Source organism: Eleutherodactylus coqui, chromosome 7 (genome assembly GCF_035609145.1).
Source record: "Eleutherodactylus coqui strain aEleCoq1 chromosome 7, aEleCoq1.hap1, whole genome shotgun sequence".
Lineage (NCBI taxonomy): Eukaryota > Metazoa > Chordata > Amphibia > Anura > Eleutherodactylidae > Eleutherodactylus > Eleutherodactylus coqui.
Window position 1 is genome coordinate 86972079 of NC_089843.1, and position 21050 is coordinate 86993128.

General features: G+C 42.4%; 1 protein-coding gene across 4 annotated transcripts in view; it reads right to left on the reverse strand.

Annotated features, from left to right (window-relative positions):
* The window catches only part of AFAP1 (actin filament associated protein 1), a 137974-nt gene that overhangs the window by 37763 nt on the left and 79161 nt on the right, over nucleotides 1-21050 (reverse strand). For all 4 annotated transcript variants that reach the window (XM_066573328.1, XM_066573330.1, XM_066573327.1 and 1 more), the window contains exons 7-8: nucleotides 9129-9221; nucleotides 7237-7315 (exon numbers count right to left, since the gene is read on the reverse strand). In XM_066573328.1, the coding sequence (XP_066429425.1) occupies nucleotides 7237-7315; nucleotides 9129-9221 (172 nt within the window). The remainder of the gene's footprint in view (nucleotides 1-7236; nucleotides 7316-9128; nucleotides 9222-21050) is intronic.

Genomic DNA, 21050 nt, shown 5'->3' on the forward strand with positions numbered 1-21050 from the left:
ACCACACAATCCATATAAATACCGAGAAACTTGCTAAAATTAGACATGGACATGGCTGCTGATGACTTTTTTCATAGTCATGATATTTAACCTACATCCCTAAAGGGTGGTATGCCAACAGTGTGTGCCAATGGTCAATTTCAGCAATGCCGCAATAAAAAGGAATGTCTGTGACCGGCTTTTCTTGGCCTCTTCCTGTATTACCATGAAAGCAGAATACGGCAGGAGAGCCAAACACTGTCACTTTCATTGTGATTAATGGAGGCCACAAGGGTGACCACAAAAAACACAACCCAGAACAGACAAAACCTATTGGTGAGATGATATTTTTCCATGGTGTATATTTAGATCTATGATATTAAATTATATTAAATCAGCACAGAACCTAAAAACTACATGGGATTTCAAAAGATGGACATTCACTTAAAGGGATTCTGACACCAGATTCATGAAGTCTGACTCCAAAGCCGAGCTTCGAGTCATGGAGGCGGGCCGTGCCGAATCCTCCCTGCCCACAGCATGCGCAGTGACAGGTCTTTTCCTATAAACAAGAGGGCTTTCAGTCTACATTATGCGGGCAGGGAGAAGCCGGTACGGCCCGCCTCCGTGACTCGAAGCTGAGCTCTGAGTCAAACTTCATGGACCTAGAGGAGATAGATGGGTGTTTGATGAACTGCTCCATTCATTGAGCACCGATTCTGGTGATTCACGAAGATCCTAAAGGTCGGATCCAGTAGATAGCTGAAAATGTGAAAAAACAGTAACCGAGCCAGAATACCCCATTAAAGCAGACTTTCTGTCCAGGTATAGCCATTTGAATACATGTACTGAAATGATCAAGGGAAGATATGTCTGAAGTACAACGGACTATAACCCTATGCTACATCAGTATCTTTAGATACCTCAAACTTAACCCTTTCCAATTAACTGTCTGATGTCTTCCAACATTCTGATTGAAGCTTGTACAGCTCCAATGTCGAAAGACGTCCGGCAGGGTATTCTTACTATATATTACTGGCTGCTCTGTTGTCAGGGGCCTCTCCAGCATGTCACATACTACAGAACTGGCTCTAGCCAGCAGATGGCGCCATTGTAAAATGGCAGAAAGAGAAAGCCCCCTAGGAAACCCTGAATCCCAAATTGAATTGCAAAGGGTTAAGGAGGGCATACGCATTAGACAGCGATAGGTTGATGTTTGAATAATAGTCAAAGAATTGCCTGGCAAATTGTTTTGCCAATACAACCATACACATTTTAGTCCATTTTGGCCATTACAGTCATTTAAACTGGCCTTACATGTTCAATAACACCAGGCGACGGATGACAGATCTTTCATCTGAACCATTATATGTATAATGGCACCATACTGAGTCAACTACTAGCGACTATTGGATCAAGACTTTGAAGATAGAGGACTTATTTCTAGATGGTGTACAATTGATCGACTAATACAATCGTTCATTGTTCAATTCCACTCGGCAAACAAGCGTTTTGTAGATTTTGATCTACTTTAGAATAAGGGTCTTTACATGTGGTGATTTTTAGCGCTAGTTGTCCCGTGTACACATGGGACCAGAAAGGGTACGGAGGGAGAATTCGCTCATTAGTTGCTTCAGGTCACTGAAGTGAAGCGACTTATTTGTGACAACTTGTTCAGTGTAACGCGTCATCTTTAAACGACTGTCTACAGTGAACAGAGGCGGATGGCTGGAAGAGATTCTGACTCGTTCCACCTCTATTTACCTACCATTATCGGTCCTGTGTAAGGCCTAAATCCCACAGGCGGATTTCCGCAGCGTGTCACACGGCAGAAATCTGCGGCATCGCCCCGCAGTTATTAGGTTCTATTGAACCTAATAGCGCAATACTCACGGTGTGGAATTCCGCCCCATGAAATCACCCATAATCACCCGCGGCATGCTCTATTTGCCACAGGCGTACGTGCGGACAGCTTCCATTGCAGTCAATGAAAGCCGTCCGTCACGCTATCTTCCACTGTAGCACAGCGGAAGATAGCGCGAAACCGCTTCCCCGCCCACCGACGTTCGCGTCATATGACGCTGTGGGCGTGTCATATGACGCTGCCAGCGAGTCATGCACTGTACTGCGCAAGCACGCTGTCACGGGATGCGGGACACCTGGCAGCAGATCCAGAGGCGAGTATGGGGTCTCTGGGGGGGGCGCTGTGACGGACTCCGCTGCGGAATTACGCTTGCGGAGCCAGTCCCGGCCGTGGGCACTAGGCCTTAAAGCACAGGAGCCATAAGTCTTGGAATGACTGTTGGGCACTTATGTGCTGGAAAGAGGATAACTTTCAGGGTTATATATTGGCTGTTGCTATACCCTATAGATTACAAGATATATGTATAATATTGTAATCTGGATACTTTGTTAAAAACAAACTTACTGTATTCGAATGGGAACTCATCTTCACAAAATGTGAAAGCGTCAACCAGCACCACTCTATAAGATGTATTGGTTCCCAATCTAACTAGTCAGTGCAGGGGATCATCCAAATGGCATAAATTCTTACTGGCGATTCTCTGAAGAGACTACCCACTGCCAAGCAGAGACAAATAGAGTCGAGATCTCAGGCAAACAGTAGTTATTAAATGGAAAATAATATGTGAAAGTTGTAAAAAGGGTCACTGGATGTATCACAATGGCTTATTATAATTAGGCTCCATTTGTCCTCAATAAGGTAGTATAGAATGGGATCAGAGAAATTCTTCTACCTGCCCAAAATGTCAGGAGAGTCAAGGAACTTTAAAGGGGTTACCAATTGTCTGGAATGATTTAGTGAATCCTGCACTGGGCAGGGGGTTGGACCCGATGACCCTGGAGGTCCCTTCCAACTGTACCATTCTATGGTATGATTCTAAACGACTGATGGACTATCCACAGGATAGGTCATCATTAGATCAGCAAGGGTCTGACGCTCAGGACCCCCTCTTAGCAGCCATTCGCTAGGTCAGTCTGCTCATATACTAAGCCGATTTCTGTAGGAAGCAGAGAGCTCCATTCTTACTGTGGTGGCCGGGCTTGATATTACAGGCAATTCACCTCAATGGTTACTTAGATGTAATACCAAGCCTGGGAGCAGAGCTGTCTGTTTACTGAAGAAATCAGCTTAATAAATGAGTGCAGTGACCCAGGAAACCCAGAAGGGTTCCAAGGCAGCACACCCTGACAATCTGCTACTGATGTGATATCCTGTGCATCGGCCATCAATAGTTTACAGCTGGAAAACCACAAATGGAAAAAAACATTTGGACGAGTGTTGCTCCAGGCAGTTTCAATACCGGCAGTGAGTGGGGGGGGGGGGGGGGGGAATAAAAAGAGATATGGGGTTCAGAGGGTTTGAAGAAGACAACTCCATATTGATATTGCAGGCATGGATGTTACCTTACACCCCTATATGTTTGGCATGGAAAGTACCTCAGAACATACAGTATGGAAGAAGGATTTATGTGCAACATAACATTCTTTCACAATGAAGAATGATCGGTGTCCATGATTGTAACCCACTATTACCACTCCCAATAGGCTCAGTTAATGGTATCCCTGCTGGCTCCATAATGGCAGGAGGCCTTTAACCTTAAGCTGGCTATTACTTTGCATCCTTAATGAATGTCCTGTATCTGTTACATAGACGTCACATATTATCTGCCTGACATTGATGTGTCTGGTGAACGAGGTCTTTAATTTGTGGCTCTTCCATTAATGCATCATCACCAGTGTCTGAAATATAAATGAAGGCAGCGGCCTCCAGGATGACTGCTCTCAGCGGCGGCGGACGATGCGGCATTCACTTCCCAAGGTCATCCTTCTGCCTCTGACAAAATATGGCTGCGTGATTGTGGGCCTGACAGCGATAGGATAAATTACAGCAGGAAATCAATAGTAAGCCCTCCGAGATCCATTCTAATGTAACCAGCAAGCGAATGGTTTAGGAGAGATGACAAATTCAATGATCGGCTTAACTGACTGGAAAAGATAGAGCTTAAACTTCTGATTCTCATCTCTGTGCAAGCCCAAAAATAAGCTGAGCGTTCTGTATTAGCAAGATGTGACCGACGAGCTCATGAGTAAAATGGAAGAGCCATTAGGTAGATGGAACCCAATAAAGAGTTATTACCCCCGCCTCCAGAATCCGAAGGATGTTATCCAGGTTCAGAAAGGCATTCCTACATGCACACCATAAGGAATTCCTGCCTATGGTCCTCCTTTACATGGTACTGTCCTGCAAACCCACCCCCACACCTAATTGTAAAGCGGCTATGCCAAGTATTGCAGACAAGCCAAGTTACAGATGAATGTGATATTACAGGTCTAAACAAGGCAGCCCCTTTCAAACAGCTGATCAGTAGGAGTGCCGGATGTCAGACCCCCACAAACTGATATTGATGACGTATCCTCAGGATACGTCATCAATAGTTGATTGGCGGGGGTCCGCCACTCTGCATACCTGCTGATCAGTTGATCGCCGGGCCCACTGTACGTGTGGACAGTGCTGGAAGCAGATAGCATTGTCAACATTGCAGCGGCCTGATTCAGTGGCAGTCTTGCCTGCAGTACCAAATCGGGCCGCTGTAATATGGACAGCACCATCTTCCTCCAGCACTGTCTGCACTGACAGCAGGGTTCAGTCAATCAGCTGATTTGTGGGGATCCCAAGTAACCGATAGTAGTCAATCAACTATTGATGACCTATTCTGAAGGTAGGTCTTCAACAGCAAAATTCCAAGGGAAACCCTTGAAAAAAAGGGAACCTGTTATCACGTTTGAGCCCCATAAACTATGTTATGGGGCTCCAACCTGAGGGAACAGGGAGTGGTGTTTTATACTCCCCAGGTCTCACATGTTCCCCCATGTTTAAGTAGTTCATGGGACTCAAAGGTAATAACAAGTTCCCATAAAATCCCTAAAATGTCCTATAAACTTACTTCTAAGAGTACAGAACAGATTTTTAACCAAATGATGCTTCTAATGGGCTTTCACAATTACAAGATATTTGCACTTCTATGGGGGAATAGAAGCACTTCTGAACTATGCATGCCTACACATTTTCCTCTGCTGCGGTTAGGATATTAACTTACTCCAAATAGCTTTTAAGTGTCATATAATGGTCGCTGATGTATAACTGCCTCCTATGCCATAATGGACAGTCAGTGATATCTATGAACAAAGACAATGACTTTTGAAGGATATCAGAACCGGCTGGTGGTGTCTGATGAGTGTTTATGTAGTATCAGCCCCAGAAGTGACTGGAAGGCAGAGGTCAGACATAGAGGAACCACAGGGTTATACATGAGCTACCGGGAGGAAGTCGGTTCTCCATAAAGAATAACAGCAGAACAAAGCATACAGCTATAAGGATGCTGGGTGGTCTACCCAGAGGAGATAACAGGAAGTCATTCAATCTTATAGATACATAAGGTAAAGAAAAACCATGCCATGTAAATCACTGTAATGCACATAACACTCTTTTGGGTGGTTGAAAATTGGATAGACTCCCGGTAAATTGAACATAAAAAATTGCTACATGTTTTGCAAACATTAATAAAAGACTTTGTGGAATATTTTTTTTCTTAATGGCCTGTGTTTAAGGGAGGTCATCAGATCAGTGGTAGTCCAACTCCTAGTACTCCTTCCATTCAGTTGACTGTAGGGGCTATGTTATTACACTGAGTGCTCCCATCATTGTTTTCTAGACACAGCTCCATTCATTTGACAGTGGCGGTGTTTGATATTACAGCTCACTGCCATGGTTCACTTCAATGGTATTGAGCGGCAGTGGGTTTGCAAAAGCAATCACAGAGCCGTTTTAAATAATGAAGGGATTTCAGCATTCTTCAGTCAGGACTCCTTCAGCAGGGTGTTGATCCCAAACAATCTGATATTGATGGCCTAGCCTTTAAAAGGGTTTTCCAGTCAGCGCTTCCTGAAAAACTCCTTTAAAGGCCCTTTTAGACACAACGAGAATCACTCAAAAATTGCTCAGAGCAGTCCTTTGAGCCATTCTAGTTCTGTCTAAATGCAGGGACATCGTGCAGTTTTCGTGCACGAGTCGTTGATCGCTGAATTCTAGCTTGCTAGAATTGAGCAATCAGCTGTCATCAGCGGAGCAGGCTGATATCAGCCGGCTGTGTCCTGCTGTAAATTCACAGCGGGGCGTGGGCTGTAAGCGCAGAGAACACTACAGCTGTTTCCTTATGCAAAACAGCTGTATTCTTCTATTAATGGCAACAGCTGTGTCCCGCTCCGCTTGCATATTTTATAGTAGCTACTTAGCTACTATAAAGTATGCAAAGATAATCACTCAAAACTGTCATTTGAGCGAATTTTGAGCGATCATCTATCAGTGTAAATGGGGCTTTAAGCTAGGCCAAAGTTTTGTACTCCTGGAAAAACTGTAACCTAAATATTATCTACTGGTCCCCTGAAATCAGTAATTTCAGGCTGGTGAGAGGCAAGGTAACCAGCTGACTGCCAAGGATGCCTATTTCTTGTTTGGTGAGGGGGCTGTCTTCATGAGACAATCCCTTTAAATGAGATCATTATAGTTATGGACAGGATGCACACACATGCCCTGACTAGCTCACTGAATGCCAATGGTCTAATGTATTCAATTCAACCAAAGCTCATAGAATTTTGCATCTTTATCGGTGAAGGAGTATTCAGATGTTTGCCTGTGAGACTTATGGTTATCTTTTCCTTCTGGAGAAGGCTCTAACTTTGGCTTATATTCCTAATTATTTTAGCAAGGCTCATGAAAAGGTCTGACATGGACTTGCAGGAATGCTCTCTTCTAATAGGTGGCGCTGTAGAGGCATTGTTCCATCTTCCCATTTGCATACATTTTCCACAGGAGCATGCATGGCCTTATAGGTCTCCTCACACCTTTTAGATACTTTCGCTCAAGAAAAACTATACCCTTCCTGACCGCCACTGTGACCTGGAACTCATCCAAAACTGCAACTTATTGTCCGAAATGTGTTACAGCTAGGTTACATTGTAACAGATTGAGATGAATGAATAAATCAACTCATCTGTATCTCTGTGCCATAAATACTCTGCGTGCTTGTCCTAGTTTTAAGCAGTATTGCCTAATGTGCGATAAGCAGTCCATTTAAAATCTTACCAGAAGATCAAAATATGTACAAAATACGTAAATATGTTTAAGCGCTGCGGAATATGTTCGCGCTATACAAATAAAGATTATTATGTACATACCGGGCTCCTTGCCATTGACGATTGCTGTGCCATTCTCCATATTACATTCTCCATCTGAACTCGGCCTCTCTGATGATTTCTGTTCAAAATAAAGAAGACAGTGTATACATAATGGAGATCAGTGCTCAGGTTTTCTGACAAAGAGCTCCAAATCTCCTACACAAACTTCCAAGGATAAATTATAAGAGTGTGGCTGCCTGTAGGGGCCATTATAGGGAGCATAGGCACTCGCTGTATACAGTATTATACTTCAATTCAAGGTCTGGATCTTATGCAGTAAGCTCCAGAGCTCCCTCTAATGGTGGCTGCAAACAGCCGGAATGTTATCAGTCAATCCAATGGCTATACAGTAGACTTGGAGTTCTGTATTAGGAAAAATAGGAGCACCGCCCATTACAAAAAGATAATAGAAAACTATCAGCACAGAATTTTAAAAGAGAAAATATGTTCAATTGCGAACATTCACTGTGTTAAATCAAATACAACTGATGTTAAAGGCTATGGTCACCTATGGAGGCCTGTTGTAGAAAATTAGCAATCTTTAGATCACTGGTTCGATTCTGGCTTGAAGGATGGTAATTACTTCAAAACGGTTGTTGATCCGGGAATTATTACGATTTTTTAACTTTAAGTGAGGAAAATTGGCTTCTACCTCATTGTTGCTTTTTTTTGCCTTCCTCTGGATCAACACTGGGGGGAGGAGTAATAGGCCAAACTGGACGGACATAAATCTTTTTTTCTTTTTTGGCCTAACATACTATGTTACCTTTGCACAAAATTGTTCTATTGTTCATTTGCTTCCTAAATGGGAAGTTTCTAGATTTAAAAAAATGTCAGACTATTTTACTGCTGCAGAGTCTGTGCAACTCCTTCAACCAGCTGACTGTCCTGCTGTATGTATCACAGATCAGGCAGAACACCGCTCTTGGCTGTATGTGCTCTTCCCCGCCTTTCTCTTGTGTTAAGTTATCTTCATGTGTGTCAGATTTGAACGGGATTTTATCGTGGGTTCCACATTTAAATCTGTGTCATATCCAACAATCAGAATTGCCGGTATGCGAGTGGGGTTTCTGCAACCTAGTTTACTTGCGACTGACATTTTCCAGGTTGATTCATAGTGCCACCATGGAAAGAAATCTGTTGTGAAAATAAACAGCATGTTACTTATTTCGGATGGAGAATTATCCCCACTGAATAAAATACTAAACCGATCTGCGGCAAACCCGTAGCAAATCTGAGGCATTTCCACAGTGTAAATAGGGGTAGCCTTGGATTACTGCCATGGATTTTTGTGTTAAACAAAGTGTTAAGATTTGCAATATGAAAATCAGACACAATGTGAACACAATCTTATATAAAATAACATTGAGGTGGAGATAGATATACAGTACATCGCAGATCAGAGAGGAGGAAAAGTATCTATGTTCTAAAGAGGTTGTAGGCAGGGAGGAAAGCACACAAGATGCAGCTTGCAGAGGGAAGGAGAGAATCACACAGGCGGCAAACAAGTGTGGAGAAAAAGCAGAGCACCCCTTGCAATCTCTGGAGAGGGGATCACACACTCCTCAGTATCAATATCTGTCAGCATAAGTGAAAGCAGACCCTCATGGATTGTAGAAGGGGAAAGCAGTCGGAGAATGAAGCTGTGCTGGTAAGTGAAAGCTAGTGAAGGAAGCAGCATCCGTGACACACAGACACCCAGCATACTAACAGCAGCTTGTAAACGGCATGTCCGGTGGTCTGACAGTGAATGAAGATTGTAGCCTGAAACTTAAGTGTAACTTTTTATCTTAAGGTAGCCACTAAAATCATTTCATGCCTTCCAAAAGGTGCCTGCTGTCATTCAATGAGACTATAAACTATCGTCTCTGCGTAAAAAGTGAGGATTATACCTTTTCTGTTTCTGACTTTGGCACAGGAGAACTTGAAGAATGTCCATCTGAATCCACGCTCCCGCTGAAACTATAACATACTTCTTTAATTACCTGAAACAAAGAGAAAGAAGGGAGACATTACATATGAGAAGATCTTTCTAAACCCATCACAGAAAAGAGCAAGAATATAATACATTTTAAATATACTGATAAATCTGCCACATGGAAATTAAAAAAAAAAAAAATAATGCTTCCCTTCAAAGCATAAAACTCTGTCATCCTGTGGCAACCACTAGGGGGAGCTCAATTGCACACAGATTTATATTGCTTCTACTGAACTCAAAGACCCTGTAAAAATCGTTGTACAGTCGCTCCCCTAGGGGCATCTTTGATCTTCTGGTAATGCTATCCCCATGTGTCGGATGCAGTGTTTAATCTTAAAAGTACTTGCATGGTCTGCCTCTAAGGAAGGCATATTGCTGATTGCCCCCTGTTAGGGAATACCAATAGTCATGTGGGTGACCTGATTTCAGAATCCTGTTGCATAAACACTTTGCTATATACAAGCGCTGACCTTGGGCCTCAGTGTCCTTATGTGGAGTCTTGTCATTGCCATTCAGGTGAATGTTTTGATGCAAATAGAAACCATAAATGTTTAATACAAACCAAGTCTGCAGGTGTGAAGTCCACATAATTGTAGGAGATTATACCCAGTGTTTGAACCTACATCAAAAGCTGCTACATGGCCGCAGCCCAAAATAAACGGAGTTTTCCACAGTCCCTCCAAAAGTTTAAGTTCAAGTTTGCAAAGCAAAATAAACAGTCTGCTTGTGATATGATCACCGGAGCTGCCGTTGATGAATATCAATCAGAAGTGTCGCCTTTTGACTTATTGAAACAAATACATCAAATTCCACGAAGATTTATATTAAAGGGATTGTCCAGGATTAAAAAAATGTGCCTGCTTTATTTTCCCAGAAACTGCACCACACTGGGTGAACACTATTGAAATGAATGGGTCCGAGATGTAATACCACAGATAACCTTTGGCTAAAAGCAGATCTCTAACAGATGACTGTATGACAGTGGTGGGGAATGGTGGAGGAGATTAGGAGGACAAAGGAAAGCAGAGAGGAGAGTAGTAAAAGCTACTGTATTGCAGATGACTGGATAACAGGGCTGGGGGATAGTGGAGGAGATTATGGGGACAAAGGAGAGAAGAGAGGAGAGTAGTAAAAGCTACTGTATTGCAGATGACTGGATGACAGGGCTGGGGGATAGTGGAGGAGATTATGGGGACAAAGGAGAGAAGAGAGTAGTGAAAGCTACTATTACAGAGGGCTGTAATTCACTTTTGCTTTTTCTGCAGTGAGAGGGAATGGGACTAGCAGCTACTCAGGGAAAGGATAACAGAGAGCTGTGTAGTATGGAGTGGGTGTGGTTATGCTACACAACCTCTGGAAGCAGAGAGGGAAAGAGGGGTTGAGCTTCTGTGTGTTCATGGGAGATACCAGCTGATTGGTGGTGGGAATGCCCCTGAGCCAGAAACTTGAACATAGGAAAGCTTGCAAACCAATTATGAGGCTTTCTAAATGCATGCGAAGTAAAACTCAATGCAAAGTAAAGGAAAAAAACAAAACAAAAAAAACAGGCAAGTGCATTGTATTTCTGCAGGGACTTTGTACTATACATCGTGTATTGATTTTTTTATGCACAAAGGTTTCTATAGTCTTTAAAAAAGATTTTTGCAAAAACCTTTACAAATGCCTGGCTGTGGCTTCAAAATTAATACAGTCATTATTTACAGTCTTCTCGTTTGTTGCAGTTTAGCTGTGCTCAATCAGGGACCTTTTAGATGGCTTAACAAGAGCCAGATTATAAGTGATGATCAACGAGATTGGCGCTTGTTTAACTGGCCTCTACATAGGCCGATTCAGAATTTATGGAGGACAAACAATCGTATATATATTATCAATCATCCCCCATACAGTTTCATTATTGTCAGCAGCATATCCTCCATTTACATAGGGAGACGTGCTGCTGCAACAATCATCGTTGTCGGCAGCACACCTCCCCAAATTCCAAAAGACGTGATCAGCCGATAAATGAGCATTTGCTTTTTAGTAGGCCGATTGAGTTATATTCACATGGCCCAATGTTCGGCCAAATGAGCATTTGTATGACCGTTTGTATCCAATCATCGGCCATGTAAAAGGGCCTCTAGGCACAGCTATAATCAATAACTCCAGCTTAACTGAACTATATGTTTGGAGATTGAGGTGGTCTGATAAGACATAAGGTTTTCTGGTTTTCAGAGACTCAGGTTGCTGTTCTGTCCCTCCACCATGCTTTACACTGCAGCTAACTGTAAAAGCACATCTGGAAGTCAGGAGTTTATTTTCTTTACAGCAAGAACAAAGCTATAACTAAACAAAACACACCGGTAGAATAAATTTGGGATATAGATTGTGGCCTGAAGTTGGGACAAGGACTAAATCTGAGTGACAACGAAAAGCATGTAGAGTGCTGCAGAATACATTGTTGCTATATAAATGAATAAAACAAAGGAAATGTTCAAAATGCACAACTCATGTCTAAAACATCGCCCCATAAGACCACTGACTGCATGAACCTTGGAGTTGCACAATCCAAAGACTAGCAAATACCTAAATCTGACCCATTCAAACCATGTACAACACAAACCCCATCCCTCACATAAAGGAATCCAATTACTCAGCATCCTGGAACTTTATTTTTACCTCTTGTTTGACATTTGAACTCATTGTGGCCTTTTTTGGCTCCAAGAACTGATTAAGTTACTTTGGCAAGCGCTCTGTGTAATGCAAGCTGCAGACAAAACACTGGGAAGCTCTTTGGCAAGTGTACAAAGTAGCGTTGAAGAATTCATGCTCTCCATCGAGCCGTCCCCCTGTCACACCTCATGCACATATAGGTGTGGGCTCATTTTAGAACACATGTTTATGGTAAAATCGATATCTGGTGAAAAACTGCTGTGTTCACCACATTCTGCGCTGACCGGCTATACGTGAAGCCTCAGCAGGAAAAGACTTATGTTAGGAGGTTTGCGTCTGATTAAATCAGTCCTGCACTCCTACCCGCGGTCCAAAAGCTACTGCTTCCTACAGCTTGTAAACTCGTTGACTGTATCGCATGCTTTTATCCAAAGGGGAAGGGATTCACTGCCAAAAGAAATTAAAATACAGCTTTTATTAAAAAAACACAAACCAGGAGCTAGAAGTAGCTAAATACCAAATAATGCCAAACTAAGGAGCATCTCTCTATAGGGTTCAGTCCAATGGTAAATTGGGATTCAGGGATGCATTGGTAATAAAAGGTTTGTCCCCCAGAGTATACATAAGGGAGAAATCTATAAACTCTCCCCCTCTCTTCTTAACTCATGAGTGGACAAAGCAAGCCAAGGTAACCCCAATATGCCGAGCCAATCAATGACATTTAAATAGTCCAAGGTTCAGCATAATTCCAAAGAAAAATTGTAAGGACAAAAAAGTTTTTTTACCGAAATCCAGAGTAGCAGAGCCCCAGATGATATGGCTCTCAATGGATAAGGAGCTAAAAGGTGCATAAAATCAAAGATCTACTATAATGAGCACCGATTCTAAACTTAAACAGCTGTCTGATACTCCCCACTAGCTGATGGATCATGTCCCTGACAGCTATATCCACACGATATACTGCCTTCAATGGCTACCATCTAGACTACTAGTTCCCAGATTACTCACTGGATATTGCTAGCGGTACCCTTAAAGGAGATGTCCCGAGGCAGCAAGTGGGTCTATACACTTCTGTATGGCCATAATAATGCACTTTGTAATGTACATTGTGCATTAATTATGAGCCATACAGAAGTTATAAAAAGTTTTATACTTACCTGCTCCGTTGCTGGCGTCCTCGTCTCCATGGTGCCGACTAATTTTCGCCCTCCGATGGCCAAATTAGCCGCGCTTGCGCAGTCCGGGTCTTCTCCTCTTCTCTATGGGGCTCCGTGTAGCTCCGTGTAGCTCCGCCCCGTCACGTGCCGATTCCAGCCAATCAGGAGGCTGGAATCGTCAATGGACCGCACAGAAGCCCTGCGGTCCATGAAGACAGAGGATCCCGGCGGCCATCTTCAGCAGGTGAGTATGAAGACGCCGGACCGCCGGGATTCAGGTAAGCGCTGTGCGGGTGGTTTTTTTAACCCCTGCATCGGGGTTGTCTCGCGCCGAACGGGGGGGGGTTTAAAAAAAAAAAAACCCCGTTTCGGCGCGGGACATCTCCTTTAACACAACGCGTTTCAGCTTAACAAATACAATCTGCCTCATCAGGAGTGTATGCCGATATAATAGTCCAATAGAAGACAACGAACATGTCTGACCTTGATGGTACGTCAGATATCAGAAATCAAATAACCTGTTCCACCAGCACACACCAATTCAGTGCTCCAGAGGTTAGAGTCAGGGATGACAGCCAGCCAATAGAGTAGATCGCAGTACCTCCTTCAGCCAACCAACAGGCATACTCTAGATGTGGGGGCGTGGAGACAGCAGCCAATCAGGAGAGCCTTTCCCTCATTTAATAGAACACAGTGGTGTCACATATTTTTTTCCCTAGAGCGCGGATATGTACACGGCTGTTTCACAAGATAGAGGCAAACTCTGGAATAAATCCACAGTCACATCTTAAGTGAGCGCAGGAAAAGAGCTGCAGTAGCGATATATTGCAGTACATATGACAAATGACCAAATCATAGGACCTTGACAGACATGGAATATCACTCATGTGGACAATCAACCAATGTCTTATAGAAGATACCCGAGATACAACCGCATAGTATAACTCCCTCTAACTACAGGATATCTTATAAGATTAACATTATGGGATCCAACAGGGAATAAATCAGTATTCCATATATCAGTCCTGACGAGCATTAACCAAATATCCATTCACATCATTGCCAGATATGTACTAGAGAGTGTATATGGTCAGAAAACATATATCAATCAATACGTCCCCAAACCCCAATATACCTTTGGAGCGAACCCTGTAAATATTACATAGGAAATGCCCCCAAGTTTAGCATTATTTGGTATTTAGCTACTTATATTTCCTAGTCTATGGTTTTTAACTATCTTAATAAAAGCTATATTTTACTTTCTTTGGCAGCGAATCCTTACTACTGAGGAGATTTGATTTATTCAGCAGTGATAGATCTTCTATCTAAAGGAGCTTAAATCCGTAAAAGAAAAACTACAAAAAAAAGGCAATATCAAGTACTGATCCAAGTTTTAGGCAGGTGTGAAAAAGTGCTGCAAAGTAAGGTCCAATGTCCACGGGCGGGTTTGATTTGCGGAATCCGGGAGATCCGCAAATCAAGCCGCCTATAGAGACACATGGGCATCCGCAAATGGATTGATTTGCGGACCTTTTGGTCCGGAGAACAAATCACAGCATGCTCCATTTTTCTGCAGATCCCACACGGACGGTTTCCATTGAATCCGCGGCCCACCTGCAGGTGACACTGCGGACATGCCGTGGATCCACGGGAAAGCAGATTTTTAAAAAAGCCAAAAAACTACTGTACATGTCCGATGGTGAGCGGTGAGGACCATGCGCAGTACAGTGAACCCACAAGTGGAGGGATCCGCGTGGACATGGCTGCCGGGGAAGTGCAGGTAAGCATGGCTCACTGGCCGTGGCAGTGCGGGATTTCCTGCACAGAATCTGCGCGTGTCATGGACACGAGGCCTAAGAATGCTCTCAAAAATAGAAGTGCTAGTGATCAGCATTTTCATACGTAGGTTGAAGTGATCACCTGTTGTGTATATTTGGTTAATCACACACCTGCCTATAATCTTAAGAAATCCCTGAATTTTCCCTTTCATTGCTTAGTATCTTTAAAGGGGTTATTGCTTGTTTTTTTTTTCTGATACCAAGGCTCTGTATAGTTACATATGAAAATTCTGTCTGCTTGCAGTCACCACTAGAGGGAGTTTATCGCATACATTGAACTCTTATGTCAAATGAGTCCACATAACTAAAAGTGAACAGAACTGTATCCCTACATCTACGTTATGGGCTTAAAAAAAAAAAATCTATTTCTGACTCCCTGACCTTTTGGGCCAAATCTAAAGCCTGTAGTAGCGCTTTTAACGGTCACACATGATTTATAGTATTATCCTCCTTATAAGTGACCTTTTGGACCCCCCTTACACTGAAGGGTCAAGGTGCATCAGCAACCTCTGTGGCCCTCTGAACTGGTGTATAGTGGTTCCCAAGTAGAGTGTAATACAGAATGGCAGCTTGGGGTATGAGGCCCGAGTCAAATCTTCTTTATGTTCACCTAGAGATATACAAGTGTGTCTAATGAAAATGACAAATAGGAATTTTGCCTCAGAACTCAGACAGTCTGTTTTTATTCTGAGTCGTGAACCTTTCCTTGGTCAAAGAGCTTCATTCTAATTATTAGTTATTGTGGAAGGGCTTTAAATGACAGGGATTTTAGCGGGCCACTTCCTGATGAGCCGCCCTCAGGTCATTAATGTGGTTTTGCTGTCTAGACAAAAGTTTACTTCAGATGTGGCCTTTGTTTTGCTTCTTTATATGGCTACTGCATCTGCTGTGCAGAATATTCTGTGCTTCTATCACTTACCACCCAAATTACTACATGTCAATAAAAGATTCATTCCAGGGAATAAAAAGGTGTGTGTATGTATATATATATATATATATATATATATATATATATACACATACACTACCGTTCAAAAGTTTGGGGTCACCCAAACAATTTTGTGTTTTCCATGAAAAGTCATACTTATTCACCACCATGCGTTGTGAAATGAATAGAAAATAGAGTCAAGACATTGACAAGGTTAGAAATAATGATTTGCATTTGAAATAACATTGTTTTTACATCAAACTTTGCTTTCGTCAAAGAATCCTCCTTTTGCAGCAATTACAGCATTGCACACCTTTGACATTCTAGCTGTTAATTTGTTGAGGTAAGCTTGTGAAATTGCACCCCACGCTTCTAGAAGCATCTCCCACAAGTTGGATTGGTTGGATGGGCACTTCTGGCGTACCATACGGTCAAGCTGCTCCCACAACAGCTCAATGGGGTTCAGATCTGACTGCGCTGGCCACTCCATTACCGATAGAATACCAGCTGCCTGCTTCTGCTGTAAATAGTTCTTGCACAATTTGGAGGTGTGTTTAGGGTCATTGTCCTGTTGTAGGATGAAATTGGTTCCAATCAAGCGCTGTCCACTGGGTATGGCATGGTGTTGCAAAATGGAGTGATAGCCTTCCTTATTCAGAATCCCTTTTACCCTGTACAAATCTCCCACCTTACCAGCACCAAAGCAACCCCAGACCATCACATTACCTCCACCATGCTTAACAGATGGCGTCAGGCATTCTTCCAGCATCTTTCCATTTGTTCTGCGTCTCACAAACGTTCTTCTTTGTGATCCAAACACCTCAAACTTGGATTCATCCGTCCACAACACTTTTTTCCAGTCTTCCTCTGTCCAATGTCTGTGTTCTTTTGCCCATCTTAATCTTTTTCTTTTATTGGCCAGTCTCAGATATGGCTTTTTCTTTGCCACTCTGCCCTGAAGCCCAAAATCCCGCAGCCGCCTCTTCACTGCAGATGTTGACACTGGTGTTTTGCGGGTACTATTTAATGAAGATGCCAGTTGGGTACCTGTGAGGCGTCTGTTTCTCAAACTAGAGACTCTAATGTGCTTATCTTCTTGCTTAGTTGTGCAACGCGGCCTCCCACTTCTTTTTCTACTCTGGTTAGAGCCTGTTTGTGCTGTCCTCTGAAGGGAGTAGTACACACCGTTGTAGGAAATCTTCAATTTCTTAGCAATTTCTCGCATGGAATAGCCTTCATTTCTAAGAACAAGAATAGACTGTCGAGTTTCAGATGACAGTTCTCTTTTTCTGGCCATTTTGAGCGTTTAATTGACCCCACAAATGTGATGCTCCAGAAACTCAATCTGCTCACAGGAAGGTCAGTTTTGTAACTTCTGTAACGAGCTAGACTGTTTTCAGATGTGTGAACATGATTGCACAAGGGTTTTCTAATCATCAATTAGCCTTCTGAGCCAATGAGCAAACACATTGTACCATTAGAACACTGGAGTGATAGTTGCTGGAAATGGGCCTCTATTCACCTTTGTAGATATTGCACAAAAAACCAGGCATTTGCAGCTAGAATAGTCATTTACCACATTAGCAATGTATAGAGTGCATTTGTTTAAAGTTAGGACTAGTTTAAAGTTATCTTCATTGAAAAGTACAATGCTTTTCCTTCAAAAATAAGGACATTTCAATGTGACCCCAAACTTTTGAACGGTAGTGTGTGTATATATATATATATATATATATATATATATATATATATATATATATATATATATATATATATATATATATTTTTTTTTTTTTTTTTGCAGGAATTTTTGTTATTGCTCCAAATGCAATTACAATAAAAAAATTAAACAATTCTAATAAATAAGCATGAGAGCTGTATACACAAATTGGTAGAATTTTAATCATCACCAGAGGGGAAAACCATAAAGCTTTTTATGCCAGATTCAGACATAAAAAAGTTGCAAAATGTTGCATACAAAAATCTGGCAAACATTTCTGTGTAGGAGCATGGAAGAGCCGAGATGCACCTAATATATGAAGAGGTGTGCGCTTCTCTATATATTATGAGCATCTTGTGTTAGCAGGGTTATTAAGACAGTTTGAAATGCTGGTCTTAAGGCCTCGTTCACACGGGTGACCAAGTCACATTGCTACAAATTGCATGTATGTGAAGCCAATGCTTTCCTATGGGTTACTTCACACGTGCGATATTTTGTAGCATGCATCAACCCGACACAAAAACCTTGCGCGTTCAGCGATATACACGAGACTCCTTAGGTTTTGTAGCCCATGTTTCCCTATGGAGCCTCTCTATCTGTTGCATCGAATGAAAACAAGATTTTCGTGCGGTGCGATGCAACTTTGATAGTAGGAAATCCTACTGTCAAAGCTATAATCTAAGCCTGGCTGCAGGGGAAACCCTCCCCCAAAAAACAAACACATACATCACATTAGAAGCGCTGTCAGCCCGGCCACATCTTCTCCCTGGGTCCCGTCACTGTTTCTCTTCATCATCTTCAGGCCGAGGATTGAAAAATCCCCGCCTCCTGGGAGCGCTGGTAGTGATTGGCTGACGCTTAGCCAATCACAGCCAGCACTCGATGAACCAATCACAGCCATTCATTGAGTGCTGGCTCTGATTGGCTAAGCGTCAGCCAATTACATTCAGCGCTTTCAGGAGGCGCAGATTTTTCAATCCCCAGCCAGAAGAGAAGACGACACCCAGTGCCGGGGATCCGGGGAGAAGCTGCAGCGGAGCCGCGGACAGCGTGTCTAGGTGATATATGCTTTTTTTTTTCAGCTACGGCTTATTTTCGGGTTAAGGCTTATATTTCATATTGCCTGCTAGACAACCTGCTTGGAAACAGGAGGACTCAAGGGGGCTTGTAGTTAATGGTATTTTCCATATTAAAAGGGAATCTGTCAGCCTTTTTGGGGCCACAAACCACCGGCATACCGTTATGCAGCTTGGGTTTATCTCTCTGTAGATAGCCCTGTGAAAGTCATCCACTTCGCCTTTGTTTAGAGAGAAAAAAAAAAGTTGGGACTTACCGTAAAGGAGTCCAGAAATCATGGGTAAAGAGACAATTTTAACATTTTTTTTTTAGAAAGCTAAGACTCAGCTGCAAAATGGCATGCAGGTGATTTAGTGGCCCCAAAAGTGCTGGCCAGTTTCGTTTAAAGGGGAATGCGCTCTACTGTTGTTGAGATTATTCATGGTACCTATGTATATAAGTCACCCTGTACTGTAGCCTAAATTTTTATTCATAATAGTATGTACATCTTTAAAAGTTTCATATATCCTGAGGGAGCAAAATGCTTCATATGACTCTCATTTATAAGGAATGTGAAGAAGCTCCTTATGTTCTCAGGGAATAGCTAACAAAACCCTGGATGAAGAAATCCTGAAAAACAAGTATTGAGCAGTAGTAATACTGGATGCAACTGATGCGAAACGGCAAATTATTAAAACATGTCAACATTGTAGAAACAAATCAATGTATAACTTCTTAAAGTGATTCTTCCTAATAGGCTGAGAAGGCAGAGCATCCAAGTGCATGCAATCTGTATCACTAAAAGTCCTTAAAACAATGCTCACAAATGGTGAGCCACAGCCAGAATAACCATACACAGACAGCTGTTTCGGGGTTGGATAGTTTTACTGGAATGCCACCTTCCAATAGGTGGTGCTACAGAGGTATTGTTCCATCTCCCATTTGCATATTTTCCAGAAGAGCATGGATGGCCTTTTAAGTCTCCTCAACCTTCAAGGAGGAATGATATCCTTCCTGACCCATATCTATAGGCCTCTCACTAGCCAAGCCTTCTGCACACGGATGAGCAATCACCCTGAACCCACTGTCTATACATGGTTATTCTGGCTTTGGCTCATAACTCCCAGTCATTGATACAGGGCTTGTTTAAAAAGTCTGACAATGACTTGCAGGAATGCTGCCTCCCAATAGGTGGCGCTGTAGACGCATTGTTTCAATTTCCCATTTGCATAAATTTCCCAGAGGAGCATGCATGGTGGTCTTATAAGTCTCCTTACACCTACTAGATGCTGTCTCTAAGGAGAAACATTACTCCTTCTGGCCTTCACCCATCCAAGCTAGCAACCTACTGCATGATGAGGAGCAAAATCCCCAAACAGACAGCCTGTGTGTACAAAATTATCCTTTCCTTCTAGAGACAACTCTGGCTTTGTCTTATACTCCCAGTCATTGTTACAAGGCCGATTAAAAGGTCTGACATTGACTTACAGGACTGCTGCCTTCTAATAAGTGGCACTGTAGAGGCATTGTTCCATCTTCCCATCCACTAAACTGAAAAAAGTTGCAATTTCCTGCTTCCCAGTAAGAAGAGCAGCTCTGGAGTATAAACTGCTGCTCTCACAAGTGAAATAACGTGAAGACTCAGAAGGTTCAAGGACTCATCTAAACTAGAGAGAACGTTTACATTCTTAGTAGTGAGTTGTGCAGGCAGGAGGTAGAACTTTGAGATTTTGCACCTCATCATGGAGAATACCGATAGTTGTCACAATGTGCAGTAGTAAAATATCCTTTCTTCCAACAGAGAAGAAATCCGGTACTTAGTTCTCTTGGCCGACTACAAAATGTTATATTCTGTGTTCAGTGAACTTGCTACAGTTTATGAAGTAATACATTTCATAAAAAGCACAGCCTCTTCCAAATGGAGCTCAGATGGAGATTTCACGCATTAATGTGTTGTAGTTGGAAATGTTACTTGAAAATATTACATGAAACAGATCTGGGGCTCCAAATGGAGAAAATAGTCAGATGTTACTGGAGCATTTTATAAAACATATGAAAAGGGGAAAATTGGAATTCTAGTGAAACCGTGAAAGGGAAACGTAATCTAGACACAGCAGTACTACAGCTGTTGCCGAATTCCCATTGTCCTTCTATCTCCACTATCCTCTAGCATGGCAGATTGGAAATTTTAGAACAGCTGATAGGTTACGAAGGCAGATGGTATGCAACTCAAATTACCAACATGACCTGTAAAGGTCTACCAAAAATGATAACCAGGGGCGTAAAATATATTATATTACAGTAGTTTCCATTAGAAAGCTGACTTTTGGGCAGTAAGCAGATTTCTCCAAGGCTCACAATAGGCTCATTCACAACTGCCTTGCAATTTCAATACAGACATTTACATGATGTTCCCTAAAGAAGATTAAAAAAAACATGTCTGTTTTCTTTCATAATGAACGCCCCTCTTGCCAAGAGGCCGCATCTG